General features: G+C 63.9%; 2 protein-coding genes across 2 annotated transcripts; both read right to left on the bottom strand.

Moving 5' to 3' along the window:
* Positions 1–189: 189 nt before the first annotated feature.
* On the bottom strand, positions 190–957 carry LMJF_26_2130 (conserved hypothetical protein; the record flags this gene model as incomplete). The annotated part of the gene is made up of 1 exon (XM_001684167.1): positions 190–957. One exon carries the CDS (start codon positions 955–957, stop codon positions 190–192), a length of 768 nt encoding a protein of 255 aa, XP_001684219.1.
* A 607-nt stretch (positions 958–1,564) lies between these two features.
* On the bottom strand, positions 1,565–14,044 carry LMJF_26_2120 (conserved hypothetical protein; the record flags this gene model as incomplete). Its single annotated transcript, XM_001684166.1, has 1 exon — positions 1,565–14,044. The coding sequence occupies one exon, from the start codon at positions 14,042–14,044 to the stop codon at positions 1,565–1,567; it is 12,480 nt and encodes a 4,159-aa protein (XP_001684218.1).
* Between the last annotated feature and the right edge of the window lie 378 nt (positions 14,045–14,422).

Genomic DNA, 14,422 nt, shown 5'->3' with positions numbered 1-14,422 from the left:
TGGGATGGCTAGCAAGCGGTGATGGGGAGAGGGTCTCCAAGGCGCCCCATGATTCGTGCACGCCCAACTTTCTCATCCTCGATCCTAGCAGCATTTCGCCTCTTGTGGTCTCTCTCCCACTCACGTCTGCCCTACCTGTCGCAGCAGTGTACGGAGTTTCACCTGATCCCGCCCTCCCAGGCTCTTCGACTACGGAACCGCATCACCGCCACGACGGCACTCGAGAAACATACGCACGCCAGACGTCCCTACCAGGCGTCCCGACAGCACGGCGCGTGCATGCAGCGCACTGCCCTCGTCTGCGAAGGAAACAAGAAGCCTGTGACGCTGCTGGCCCTGGTAGGGGTCCCACTCGCCGCCATCGACGTCACTATCGTTGTCAGCGTCTTGAATAGGCGACGGCTCGGATGCGGCTGCAGCTGCGGTCGCCGGCAGCGGTTCATCCGGTGTGTCTATGAAGGAGAGAAGTCCAGGAATGCCGCTTAGCGCACGCTCCGCCAAGTTTTTCGAGGCCGGCGGTACCAGGAAGCAGTCGACCAGGCACGCCTCAGGGCTGCAGTCCGTCGCTGATGTGGGGACGTACTGTACCTTCCAGCGCCGGCCGTACACCCTGCGGTTCTGCAGCTGGCGGAAGAAGAGCTGCGCGGTGGCCTTGCTATCTACCTCAACACACAGTGTTGCGTTGCCGATCTCCTCGATCAGCCGCACGTCCTTAATGTGCTGCTGCTGCGCCGATGTGAAGAAGCGGCGCACGGTGTGGGTGTACACCTTCTTGTAGTTTACCGGAAGGTTGTTCAAAATGACAGAGCCGTGGTAGACAACAGGGTCTTTGTGCGACGTCAGCGTCGAGGTGGACTTGGGCTTGCCCGTCAGAGTCGCGCCGCGCTTCGCCACCGCCGCATTCGGCTGCTGCTTCGGCGGCGACGAGCTCTTCGAGAGAGGGGCCGAGGTGGCCATGGCAGAGATGAATGTCCGCAGGGAGGTCCGCTACGTTACGTGCAGTCGCATCGACGAGTCGTGAGGAGTGACGAGTTCATGTGTACGTGCATGTGCGTGTGCATATGGGTTTGTGTGCGTGTGTGTGCGCGCGCGGAGGTGCAGCCGAGATGGGGAGAGAGCAGGAAATCCGAAAAGCGAAGAGGAGAAAGAAGAGGGAGGTGAGACCTCTGCACATTGCATTCTGGGCTGCTGGCGAGCGCGAGGGCGCATAGTGCGATACAGGTGGTGGGGGAGGGCAAGTCAGCGCCTGCACAATGACTCCTTTTCGCGTGATGGAATACGCGGTCTCATTCCTAAATGCGAATGTGTGCATGTATGTCTGTCTGTCTGCGAAACACGCAAGCAGACATCGGTGTATGGGTTCCTGTGTGCATTCGCCGCGGTGCTTGATAATGTCGATGCCATTGCCGATGTCCCTCCTCGCAGAGGTCCCCCTCCCGGCACGCGCGTACAGTCGGCGTAAAGAAAAACAGTCGGAACAGAACAAATAGTTGGAGGAGCGCGCTGCCTATCCCCATGGGTGCGGGCGTCGGTATTCGTGTGCCCGACGCCGCTATCCACGAGGCTATGTGCATCGTTGAAGCACCTGATGCAACGCATGCATCCACTTTGCCATCTCGTAATTCTGGAAGGTGCTGGGGCTCGTGTCCAGCTCCGCGGGAGGCAGTGCACCGGCAGAGGAGCGAGACGACACTCTGACGGCAACCCTCACCCCAGAGAGAGAGGAGCTGCCATCGCCTGCTGTGTCTGCTACTCTCTCGCGGCGTTGCGCGTCGCCTTTGCCCAGAGGGTCAGCCGAGGAATGCGGCGGCGACGGCCAGCCGTCCGGTTGCTTGAGCCAGTCGAGGTTTCTCACCCACCCCTTAGGCAGGAGACTCTCGATTCGCTCCAGGACCCGCGCCGCGCTCGCGGCCGTCCGGGGGTGCCGCATCGCCTGCTGCAGCACACGGACGCACCACAGACTTACCGCCGCCGGGCAGTTACGCTGCAGCACCGACAAGCACCGAAGCAGCTCATCGCATCGCACCTCCGCGCTCATCGACGGCCCATCATCGTCCTCGTTCGGCTCTTCACAGCTGGTGCCATCACCGCTGATGACAAAGCCTTGCATGTAAGCAGTCTTATCGTCCGACTCGAGCGGAGTTGACTGGCACACCGACGGCCCCCACATCAGAGACAAGATAGCAGAATCGGACCTGTCGCTGTATCTGGTGCCGTCTTCGCTGTCGCTGCTGCTGTCGATTGTGCTGCTGCTGCTGCTGCTGGTCTCACTCCAGTTCCCGTCAGCGTCAGTGGGAAGATACGCTATCATTGACAAGCGTGCCAGCGCGGTGGCGATGGTGCCGCTGAGATGATGCGCTGGACGAGAGGACGAAGGCGAGGACACTCGGGGTACTGCGCCGTAGTCACCATCATCACCTCTGCCACTGGAGCCGCCGTGCCGCCCATGTCGAGACCAGTGCTCATCACTGCCTGGCGGCCGAAGAGTTGGCGCAGCCGCGCAAAAGGAGAAGACGCCCTCCTTCACAGCAGCGCGGCTGCTGTCCGTCGTGGGGTCGTACACCATCACGTTGTAGCCACCGCCAGCACGCTGCTCCGATGTGCCGACCTTGAAGGTGACGCTGCGGCTAGCTGTGTCGTTGTTGAGAGGCGGCGACGCCGTGTTGAGGGTGTCATTGAGGTGCTGTGGCGGCGTTCGCGTCGGGACCGGCACTTCACCACCCACCTTGGGCATGCAAGCATCATAAAATCTGCCTTCACTGGCGTGGACGTGAGTACCACTGCGCACGACCTGCAGCCCGCCGCTGGCAGTCCTGTCGCTGTCGCTGTCGCTGTCGCTCAGTGTGCTGCTGAAGGGACTACTTTGGCTCGAGCTACCAGACGCCGTTCGCGCGTGTCGACCATGATACTGTGAGTTGCTGCTACGGTCACTGCCTGTACTAGCGTTGCCATCGGGATCGCCGCGGTCACAGTGCAGGACTGGGCGACTGCCTCCACCTCCGCTGACGCTGCCATCCCCGCGCGAAAACCTCTGAAGGGTGGGATACATGAGCGAATTCGAGCTCCCTGCTGAGACGCGCGTGCTTAGCTGAAACCACGGCGGTACGGCACCAAGTGCTGCGGAAGACCGTGCCTGCTGCGGCTGCGGCTGCGACTGGATGCCTGCCATTCCGCCCCACTCGCCAATCGTCCTTGCCGTCCACGGAGGTACCCAGGCATTTGCCGGTGTCAGCATGGGATCACCCCGCGGGTCAAGCAGCGGGACATAAAGTGTAGGCAGGTAGGCCGGCAGCAGTCGCCCCACTCCTCTGCCGACGAACTCCGGTGGTGGCAGCAGCAGCGGCGACGAAGCGCCGCGCGGGGATACGACAGGGACCACCGCCAGTTGGCCACTCAGCGAGGCGTTGTTGCTGAACGCCGTGCTGTGCCCTCCCCACATTGGCACCATCATCTCATCAGAGCTGATCTTCGGGCGCAACAGCTCCGACTGCTGCTGCGAAACCGCGCCTTGGCCAGCTGTCGACGGCGCGCATCGAGGCGACGCTGCGTTGTAGGCCGCTGCGGCGGCAGCGGCACCGGCGGTGGTGCACCGAGGGGAGATGACAGAAAGGAATACAGGGCTGGCACTGTCCAAAGACGTCACCGCAGCGGCGGCAGTGAAGAAGTTGCGCTGAGACGGTGACATCGACTGCCTTCCCTTCGCAGCCCCGTCGTGCGCGCCGGCCGCCGTGGCCAGCGACGGGACCAGCTGCTGCTGTTGCGTTACCCATCGCTGCGCGATGAGCTCTGCAAAGCTCTGTGCAAGGTCGACCGCGCACATTGATGTCATCAGCTCGTCGTTTGCGGAGGCCTTGGCGGGGCTGGCGGATGCAGCGGCAACGGATGGTAGCCCAACAGCGGTGCCGCCACCAGGGCTAGAAACGGTGAGAGCAGAAGACTGCGACGCCATCACGGCGGCGGCGGCAGCAGCGGGCAACGGTGAAGGCGCGTCGGTTCCGCGCAGACTCTGCCCCAGTAAGGATGGCGTTTTACCGACGCCGATGGCGTCCGCAGCGCTTGCTTCCCGGCTGTTGCGCGCCCCCGCGGAAACCGCTGACGCAGATGTTGTGGCTCCCTGCGTCTGATGCGCCAATGGGCACTCTAGTCGCACGCTGGAGTTGCCACTGGGGTGGTGGTTCTCAGCAGCTGTGGCCACAGCTGCAGTAGCCGCAGCGGCGCTCGTCGTGAGCGGGCGAGTCGACTGCGCACCAGACGCGTAGAGCAGCGTGTAGTCGTAGTTCTCCCACTCCGCCTTCTCCTCCGCAGTCAAGCAGCCGACGCCCATGACACCTGGTGGACGCACCGGCAAAAGTGGCAGTGTTGACGGGCTCACCGGCGCGGCACCCCCCGTCTTGCCACCCTGAAAACCTGCCGCCGAGTTCCTTGACTCGACCGGCGCGCCGGCTGCACCGCTGCCGGCCGTGCCTTGACCCCAGTCGCTGCCGTTGCTTCGCATGGCCGTTGGCGGCGACGGCAAGGAGGCTTGCGGCACCAGGGCCACGCTGAACCACGGGTGCCGCAGCAGCTCTGCCGCTGTGCCGCGCTGCTCTGGACTGCGCTGCAGGCACAGTGATACAAAGGCGTGGAAGTAGGAAGACCATGGATAGGTGCGCAAGGCCGGCGCCGGTTCGCGCTGCTTCAACCACGTCATCGGCGGCGGGCCATCGGCAAGCTCACGCGCCATCATACCCAATTCCCAGATATCCGCCGCTGCGCTGACGGCAGGGTACGGGTCGAGGGTGTTGAGCAGCGTCGTCATTGGTGACGCGGCCGCCTCTAGCCGTGCCAAGGCCTCGCGCAGCTGCGCCGCGCCCTCCGCCCCCGCATCAACAGCTGCTGCCATGGAGCTATGACACAAGCCAGGGTGTTCCCCTGCAGCCTGTTCTCCCTCGACCTCGTCCGCCGCAGCTGCACCGCTGGGGTGCGGAGGCCACGGTCGCCGTAGCGCGCGGGCTTCATCGGCAGAGAAACGAATCAGCTCGGGTGCCGGCACGTATTCTGACTCTTGGATGGAAAAAAGATTGGGTGGCAAAGGAGGAGGACTACGAACCACATCCGGCACATGCACACGCAACGCCGGCGCAGACGCTGCGACTCTCGTGCGTCGCTGGGAGGCCGCCGCAGCAGCCGGCTTGGAGCAGGCGGCTTGACGAAGGCCCTGCCTCTCAGCAGCCGCAGTGGCGGGATCAGCAAGGGCGTCTGCTGCGTGACATGCTTTCTCTGAGTGCGATATAGGCGTCTTCGTCGACGTGGCAAGGGCGAGAGGTGACGACAGCGGCGACGGGTGTTGGCACGGTGGATGCCGCATGAGCACGCAGGCCATGGCAGTGCGCAACGCGGCTGCGACAACTGCACCCACGTTTTCTACCAGCAGTACCTGGCGCGACCATTGCAGCGGATCCGGCGTGTACTGGCCAGCGCCGTCACTGGCGCCATGCAGCGCAGCTGACGAGGACGGCGAAGGGCCCGCGGAACTGCTCCGGCGCCTCTCCCGGTGAGCAGTTGCGGCCTCGGGTGCATTCGTATCGTCGCTGCCAATGCTGTCGAACCGCGGGTGCGGCACAGCCCCCATTGGACCTTGGGTTAGCACAGGCTGTGCTGCGACATCGGATGTGCGCTCCAGCACCGTTGCAGCGTCCGCCGACAGTGATACGCCATGGTCGACGCTCGGCTTCTTGCCTGCAAGAGCAGCTTTGTCTACGGCAACTCGAGGAAACCACACAGCCGCTGGAGGCCGCAGCTCCACCCCACATACGTAGCGCCGCGGCACTGCAGACGCAAGCCACTCCTCCGGATCCTCTACTGCGGATGACCATGAGCCGCGCCCTTGGCGGCTTCGATGAGGACCGCAGCGATAGTCCCGATGCCGCGGTACAGCTGCGAAGGAAGCGCAAGGCCGCATCACGTTCATCGGCGGCGTCCCCCACAGGCCGTTCTGCAGTTGCGTCTGCGGCTCAGCAGTGCCGGGCTCCGCCGCTGAGGTGCGCAGCACAGTAGACGACAGCGTCAACACCTCAGCGACGAGGGGCACAAGCGCACTATCATCCTCATCCTCGGCATCGCCGTTGGAGTCACACACGTCGTCCTTGCCGCCGACGTTGGTCCCGATGCTGCCGTGTCTGAGCCGCGCCGCGGCACCTCCGCCGCGGCGCAGACGCGTGCTGTTTGACATCATGCCAATAGCAGGGGAGAACGTGGTCGTGCTCCTGCTGCAGCTGTTCGGGTGGTAGGGCTGGATCGCGTCTGTGGTCAGCAACGCCGCGCACGGACTGCATGCTGAGGCAACCGTTGGAGTTGGCATGGGCTCTGAGGATAAGACGGCGGAGGGGGACGACGGCATGGACGACTGGGGCGATAGACCCACAGGCATGTGTGGAACAGTGCTGGGGTCAGCCTGCTTACTGTCGGTGCACAGGCTGCAGCCGGTACTGGCACTGAAACTGCTGGGGCGGTAAACAGCCATGGCGGTCGCCAGCCCGGTAGAGGATGCGTCTGCAGTGGCAGCACCAGACCTTCCTGGCAGCGCTGCGGATGCAGAACTCTTTGCCGCACTTGGTGTGCCACGAGCCGCGCCAAATCCGCGAGCAGGCTTGATTCTGCTCTGCGCCCCGCGGTTGCGGGAGCGCATCGTTTGAGAGAGTCTGAGATGCGCTGCCGCCGTGTGTGGCGCCAGATGTCGTTGCCGATTGGAGAGGGAGCGAGGATTGGTGGGTGAGGTAGACGTTTCGGAGGTACACCACTGTGGCACAGTTGCAGCTTGATTTGTCGCTGGCGGCACAGCAGCCGATCCGCCACCTGACTCACAGGCGCCCTCACCTTCAGCGTTGGAGGCGGTTCGCGGACGCTCACCTTCCGCTTCATTCGTTATCGTTGCCTCCGCCTTCCCCCCGCGTTCGTGCATCGGCTCTGCCTCATATTTCGCGTGCGCCACCGCGAGCGGGGATGGGGACGTCGGGCGCTGACGTGGCCGCGGCGGCATCATGAGCCCCGACTCTCGTGTGCCTTCCATGGCATGCCATAGCGGAAAAACGTTGGTCGACTTGACACTCCCGTGCGTACGGCCGGCAGCGTGCAGGGTAGACAGCTGCACCAGCACAGCGTACACGATGTTGCGGATAACGGCTTCCACTAAAACAGGGTGGGGTTGGCAGGTGCCCTTCCACTCCGCAAGAAGCTCCCGCACGTTGCCGCGAGGCAACCGCGGGTACGCGAGATCAATCTCGAGTACAAGGCTGGAGTCTTCATAGGCGCCTAGATCGAGCCCGAGTTGCTTGGGGACACGGCCGGGAGGCAAGAGCAGCTGAGCATGCTGCTGGGCTAGCTTTTGTGTGTAGGAACAGCGATGGTGAGGGGGGCAGCGCCGTCTGCGCATATCAGAGCCCCGCGCGCTGACTGGCACGCCTGCTGCAGGCCCAGCACCATCTCGTCTGCTCACCGCAGCAGCAGCAGCAATAGGATCTAAGCCCTTGCCATAGCGCCTCTCAGTCTCCGATAAACGGGCTACTGCGGCGGCCGTGGTGTCGCTCCTGCTGCCAAGCCGCTCTTGGCGGAAGATGCGCTTCATGATACGATTTTTGATCACGGCGTCCAGTGGGGTGCGTGGGTTTACTTGGATGCGGTGTTTCTCACTGCTGAACGTGCCCTTCATTATGAGCGCCTTCGACGCCGCTGCGCTGTGCATCCTTGCAGCATTGGGTGGGCTTTCCATAGAAGTGAGCTTCGACGCTGCAGTGCTGGTGCTTCGGCGCCACCCCTGACGCGGTGGCGTGTCGGGATGGATGCGCGGCCCTTGCCGCTGCTTGCTGCAGCTGCGCCTGCGACGTTGATGAGAGGCGGCAGCGTCGCTCATGAGCATCGTGGATGGCGTCAGTCCCCGTGTTGCCGCGTCCTCGCGCATGCGTGGGATCACTGGCCGAGAAAGCGACGCCAGCGTACCAAAGCTCTGCCGTGGTAGGCGCTCAATGCCGATGGTTTTCCTGATTGCATGCCTCCCCCGGATCAGGTGTTTCTCCGTTGTTCCTCGGCGCTGGATGCCGCTGTGACTGGCCCGTTCTTGCGTCGCCGCAGGGGGCACTTGCGGCTCCACGTACGGCAGCACACTCACGGTCAGCCCGCGGCACGGAAGCGAAAGGCGAACGGGCGAAGAAGCGGCCGAGCAGCAGCCGCCCTCCCTGTCCGCTGCCGTCGACGAGCTTTCCAAGGACGTTAACATAGACGACGTGGATGAAGACGACGGTGCAGCTGATATGGAAGGTGGGGCCGTGGGTGGTTCGCGTTGCTGCTGCGTGAGCTCGCCTTCGGTGTCACCGATGTAGCTGCCGATACGTTCGAAAGAGACCGCGCCGCCGCCTCCCATCGCCTCTGGGCTCTGCTGATGCGGCACACCGGGCGAGAGACACGAAAGGGCGCCCACATCCATCGCGGCGGCTCTGCGCACCTCACCTTCGGCGTCGGTCGCCGCTATAGCTGTATCCTCCGACGAGTGCTGCAGAGGTGCGTCGGTTTGGTGCACGGGTGCACTCGGTAAAACGGGATGGAGGAAGCCATTCAGGTCTGTGCGCGCCGCCGACGTTCTTGGTGACCTTTTTCGACTTCTTTTGTGCGGCGCCGTCGGCAACGGCGGTGATAGCGGTGGTGGCTCTCGCGTTGACGGCATCATGAGCAACTCGCACAAGGCGGTGTGCAACGCATACGTGAACGTGTCATCCTGCAGGAGGTCTTCGAACGCCATTACTCCGATGTCCGCACCCACAGTCTGCTCGGTCCTACCGTCGTCCACGTTGGCATCACCGCCACCGCTATTGGTGTTGTTGTTCGTGTGGTGACTGTGTCGTGCAGCTGAGTGATGGGCGTGCTGGGAATGGCGATGCGACGAGCTATGGTCGCTGATCGAGGTCAGAAACGACTGTTTTGGTATCACGTCGCGGTGACAGCCGAGGCACACGTAAGACGCGCCGCCGCTGAGATCGTGGTCTCGCGCCGTTTCAGGAGCGTCCGTGTCGCACCAGCGCTGCGCTACAGCAGGGTTGTCCCCGTCGTCTTCGCCTGCTTGGCTCTGCAGCGGCGTCGGCCAGCGCGCCAGTGTCGGCAACGCCGGCGTCAGGGTCGACCCCGCCATCAGGCATAAGAGCGAGTTGGTGCCGCTCATGTTGTTGGTGTTGGGGTTGCTCCTCGAGCTGCTGCCCATGACCCTCACTTCTGCGTTGAGGGTCGTCATGACGGCGGCCGCCGTGGTGGTCGCCACACTCGTCGCAGTAGGGGGCGCACACTTTGACGGGGAAGAATCAGCGGATGCCACCAGCGCTGACAGCGCTGCCGCTGTATCGTGCGTAGCCGTGGTGTCGCGTGTGCCTGTGGGCGCCATCAGCATGGAGCGGTCCGGTGAGGTAGCCGTTGGTGTGGTGAATGGATGCGAGGCCGTCGATCCTGACGTGTGAGGCGCCACAGAGCCGGCCCGCCCCCGTCGGCCATCCTCGGCGTCGCTGTCGATACCGCCGACACGGAGGCTGTGGCTGTTGCTGTTCGCGAGCGCCGCGCGTGAAGACGACTGTTGCAGGGCGGCATCCTCACTAGTGGCACGGCCGCGCTCCTCAGCAGTTTTGCGAGGCAACAGAGCTGTGGCGGACTCGTCGAGAGGGCGCGCCTCGTGTGCGCCGCGTGCCAGTACGGTGGTCGGTGGCTGCTGCCGTAGTGCACGCAAGTCGTTACCTGAAGCGCCGGCGTATCGATCAAAGGCCGCCCGCGCGCTTGGTTCGTACGATTGCGAATTCATGTGAAGAGACTGCGAGAGCTCGCCGCTCACTGCGAACGTGTCTAGGAGCGCCTCGACGCGGGTGTCGCTGCTGTTGGTGGTCCCGGCCGGCGCCGCCCCTTTCGTGCCGGGGACAGGCGGAGAGGTGTGCACCTTTGCCGGTGCCGGTGATGCCGTGGCGCCCACAGTAGGAATGAAAAGTGGCGGCGGCGGCAGCGGACTCGGAGAAGACGACAGCAGCGCCGTCCCGACACCGGGCAGCTGAGGCGCCGACGTCGACCGGATGTGGCTCGACTCCTGTGACGAGCGATCCTCTTCTTGAAGCCTTTTCTGCGGCTGCAGTCGCAGCGGTGGAAGGGAGGCAGACCGAGGCAAGGGCGGAAGCGCTGGGGACGACACGGATGTGCCACTACCACCCCTCGTCAATGGTGCGCATGCCACCCGCGAAGCTAGTGCGGTGGCTGGCGACTGTGGCACCGCAGACACCGGGGGCGTTGCTACGGCATCGCTTACCTCGTCGACGACCACGGCGCGATGCGCGCTCGCGCACTCGTCAACTTTAACGTTGGTGTTTTCGACGGCGACACGGCTACCGCCTTCGGTCGCACTACCCATCCCAAAAGCCGAGCGCCGTGGCGGCTGCGGGGGCAGAGGTGTCGGCCGCGGCGATGGCGATTTCGACGCCGACCATCCAACCCTCTCCGTGTGCTGCTGCTGCTGCTGCTGCTGCTGCTGTGCTACCGGCAGCTCTAAGGGGGCACTCGCGGCTGGTGTACTGCTTTGCGGAAAGAGCAGCGGCTGTGGTGTAGTGGTGGCCGAAGCCAACGGGGGATCGCGCGACGCGCTTGAATGATGGTGGTTGTGGTGGTGGCGCTTCCTGCCTTGATGCAGGTGCTGCGATTGGGTCAGCGTTGAGGATAGGAGAGGGTTTGACAGCATAGCCTCACTGTCACATCGCGCGGCAGAGCTTCTTACTACCTTCCCGACGACACCACAATGGGGGCAGCGCAGGTACCGCTGGGCATCGCGCGTCAGCCTACCGGCGGCCAGTTCTTCGCTAAGGTGTTCTTCGCGTTTTCTGCGCCGACGCTGCAGCTCTGCATGTCGCTTCGCTACACACATGTACGCGACGTACTCGTACACGCTGCGCAGCATCTCCCGCGAGACAGTGAAGACGTGCACCACGCACGAGGTGTTCGACGTCGCCGACACGCCCTCAGCTGTCCAGGCATGATAGCGGGTGTTTTGTTGAGGATGGCGCAGTGCCGCGTAGGGGGCGATAGAGGGCGGGTACGCGGACCGCTGCGGTGTAGGGTGCGGCCACGCGAAGAAGCGCGGCATGGCGGCGGAGGCGCTGCTCGACGTGCCGGCCGGGGGAAGGCTAACGTCGTACTCGTCGGCAGCTCCGCGCAGGTAAACAGCCGCAGGCCATACGCCGTAGCATCCGCGCACCGCCTCATCCTGCCATGCAGCGGCGATCGGGACTTCGTCTTGGCCCTCTCCACCCCTCATATGGAATGCAGACGCACTGCCGCGCCAACGCCACGGAAAAAGGTCGCTGCTGTCCGACATATCCGCCGCCGCTGCGGGCGCTGCTGCACTGCTGTAGCCGCCGGCAGCAGCGGCCCCGCCGCTTTGCAATCTCCACCATGAGCGCGCGCAGTCACCGAAACTGAGTGACGTCGCCGTGTACTGGTCTGAGCTGCGGGGGCCGCTCACATCCAACAACGCCACGCAACCGTTTCCGCTGCTCGCCACTGCGGGTGGCGCCCCTGCGTTAGCGTTGCCGTCACGAGCGGTGAGACGAGGGCGCACGTCGCAAAAGCGATCCGTCTTGGCGGGCCGGCAGCGCCTCACCTGAGCCGAGTCACCCGCCGCTGTTGCCGCGTTGTCCACTCGCGCCACGCCGTCGCGACTATGCAGCGTTTGCGGCGACAGCGACGTGGCTGAGGGATTTCCATCCATCACCAGAGAGCCCGGGTTGTGCACCTTGGCCGATTTTTTGTCCAGGAAGCCAGGGCTGGCGAGCTGCCTGCCCTGCGGTGGCGTCGCCGTGGACTTGAGGGATGTGCCGAATGGATGGAAGGATGTAGGCCGACGATACGCCGCAGATGCAGATCTGGCCATGTGCGGAGTTGTCGACGTGTACGGCGCCCCGAAGAATGCACGCAGCGAGCCTTCGTCAGACACAGTAGCGGTTCCTGCAGGCGTAGGTGCCGGTGGCGGATTACTAACATCCAACACATAGGCGGTGGGCACAAGTCGAGAAGGTGTATCGGGCAAGGCCGAGGAAGTCGACGGCAGAAACGCTACGGCGGATGGCCGAGGCGCCGTCGGATCTCGAAAGAACTGAATTCCAGCGGCGCACGTGTGCACTGCCACCGCCGTCTCCGTCCTGGTTACCAGTGGCGTGTAAGCTGGTGCGATGGCGAGGCCCGTGTAGGGGTCATGCAGCGTCATCATACGCTGTTCAAAATGTGTTGCCGTCCCCGCAGCAAGTGTTGTGCTGTGCATCGCGCCGGGTGCACCTTCGCCGCCAGAAATGCCCTTACCATCGCTACCCCGCGCTCTTGCGGCAGCGGCAGAGGCGGGGTCTGCCCGCACATACACGGAATTCCCTGTCGTCGTCACCGCCTGCAGTTGCGTGGTGGCGTCCTTGGAGCGCAAGCGGGCAGAGCGTAGCGCTGCCAACGCAAAGGCTGACCCCGCCCCCGCCTTTCCTGCGTTCAGCCCGATGCTCCGATTCAAGTTCTTCTGAGGCATCGGCAGTGGGCTGAATGGCCCCGCGCCGCGAGCGCGCTGTGAGGCGAGGGCACCGCTACTAGTGGCGGTCCTGCCAGTGCGGTCACCTGTGCGAGAGGAGGCTACCACGCGCAAGGTGTCTGCCGCCGCTGTCTTCCATGCGCCTCTGTCGCTGCCGACCGTCGCACCAGTGCTCGCGGTCCCGGCAGAGTTGCGGCGAGCCGCCGGATATCGCTTCTTCACCGCCGCCTCGCGCGCTAGCAGGTACTCTCGCATTCGCACGACCTTCTCCGCCTCGGAGGGCCCGACGTTGATCGAAGCACCGGCGGAGAGAAGGGTGCTGCGGCCGCCATGGATGCCGGCGGCCGCAGCGGCACTGGCGGTCGCCGCAACATTCCCCCCGCCTATGTTCAGCAACGGATTCGTGCCGAGCAGAGCGGGGCTGCTGCCTGACAGACGGGTTGGTAAGCAACCCGAACTGTGCTTTCCACTGTGGCTTCCGTGGCGGCCAACGGATGAGTGTGAGGCGGCTGCGGCTTTGGTGTTCCGCCTTCCAAGTCGCCCGCCACGAGTGCCACGACGTCGAGCGCGCTTGCCGGTCTTGCGACTGGGGCGACGCCGCTTCGCATTATGAAGCCTTGCTTCCGCGCTGGAGGCAGCCCCAACGAGGCGGCGACGCCGTGACACGATGTGGTGATGACTGGGCAGCGCCGCGTTGATGGGCACCGGCGCGCCGTCGTCATCGTACGGTGCAGCAATGCCAGCGCTGCCGGCGTAGTGCATCTCAAGGGGTGTGTATAGATATCTGGCAACCGCATTCGTATCGGCGCTGTACCGGTACCCATGAATAGAGGCTCGGCCCCGCTGTTGATGGGAAGGTTCGTAGTGCTCCTCGTAAAGGGAGGAAGAGTACGAGGAGCTGCCGGACACAAGCGCGCCATCAGACGTGCCGGAAGACGAGCCGAGCGCGGCACCAGCGCCGCCATGATAGGAGTTTCTGTGACCACCATCGCCCTCGCGAGCGCCGTCAGTGGCCGAGTCCGCCTCTTCAACAGCATCGTAGCCAAAGGCAAATGGGTCGCGCCGGCGGTGTCCAGACACCTTCATGACACCGTCTTCGTCCACGTACAATGGAAAGCCGTCGAAACTGTCGTTGAAGCCGACGTCTCGACTCGTGCCCATGAAATCATCGCCGCCTTCGGAGCGCTGGGAGGGCGGGACAGGAAGCAGCCGCTGCTGGTGAGCAGCAGAAAATTGACGCTGGTTTCTGGATTGACGGCGGCCGTCGAAGGCTTCACCGAGAGAAGTGCCCGCAGCACCACTTAGCACCGCCTCGGAGCTGTGGCAGGTGCCTCCTACCGTGACGCCGCCGCGGAGGGCGGGCACGGGCAAGTGCCTCCCTGAGCCCGCGGGGTCGACGCGCTCTTCACGGGCTTCGACCTCCAGGATGCTCCCCTCATGACAGGTGTTAGAAAAGTCACTACCGAATGTGGCTGAAGACGCCGTTCGCATAGTCACTGTGCTTTCTCTCTGTGTGTGGACGTGTTTGACTGTGATGCTGCTACGGAAGGAGAATCAGAGGAAGGTATGAAGGGCAATGTAGGCGAGACGAGGATGTCCGCCCCTGCTCTACGTCGCCTGCAAAGAGGACAAGGAAAGGAAAAGGAAGAAGAAGGGGCCCGAGGGCAGGCCTGCACCGACTCGCAGACCAACATACGCGCCCACACGCGCGCAGAGAGAGAGAACGAGAGGGGCAGAGAAGAAGAAGAACGAAACGGTGAGGGAAAAGGAGATGTGCTGTCAATCCTTCTCCTCTTGACGACGATGAATGATTCGCAGGTGGAAGAGTGCGGGAGCGGGTGGGAGGTCGTGTGCATGACTCGTTTTTGG

Source organism: Leishmania major, chromosome 26 (assembly GCF_000002725.2).
Source record: "Leishmania major strain Friedlin complete genome, chromosome 26".
In the NCBI taxonomy this organism is placed as follows: Eukaryota; Euglenozoa; class Kinetoplastea; order Trypanosomatida; family Trypanosomatidae; genus Leishmania; species Leishmania major.
The sequence above is the reverse complement of the archived record's forward strand: the minus strand, read 5'-3'. Positions and strand labels throughout refer to the sequence as shown.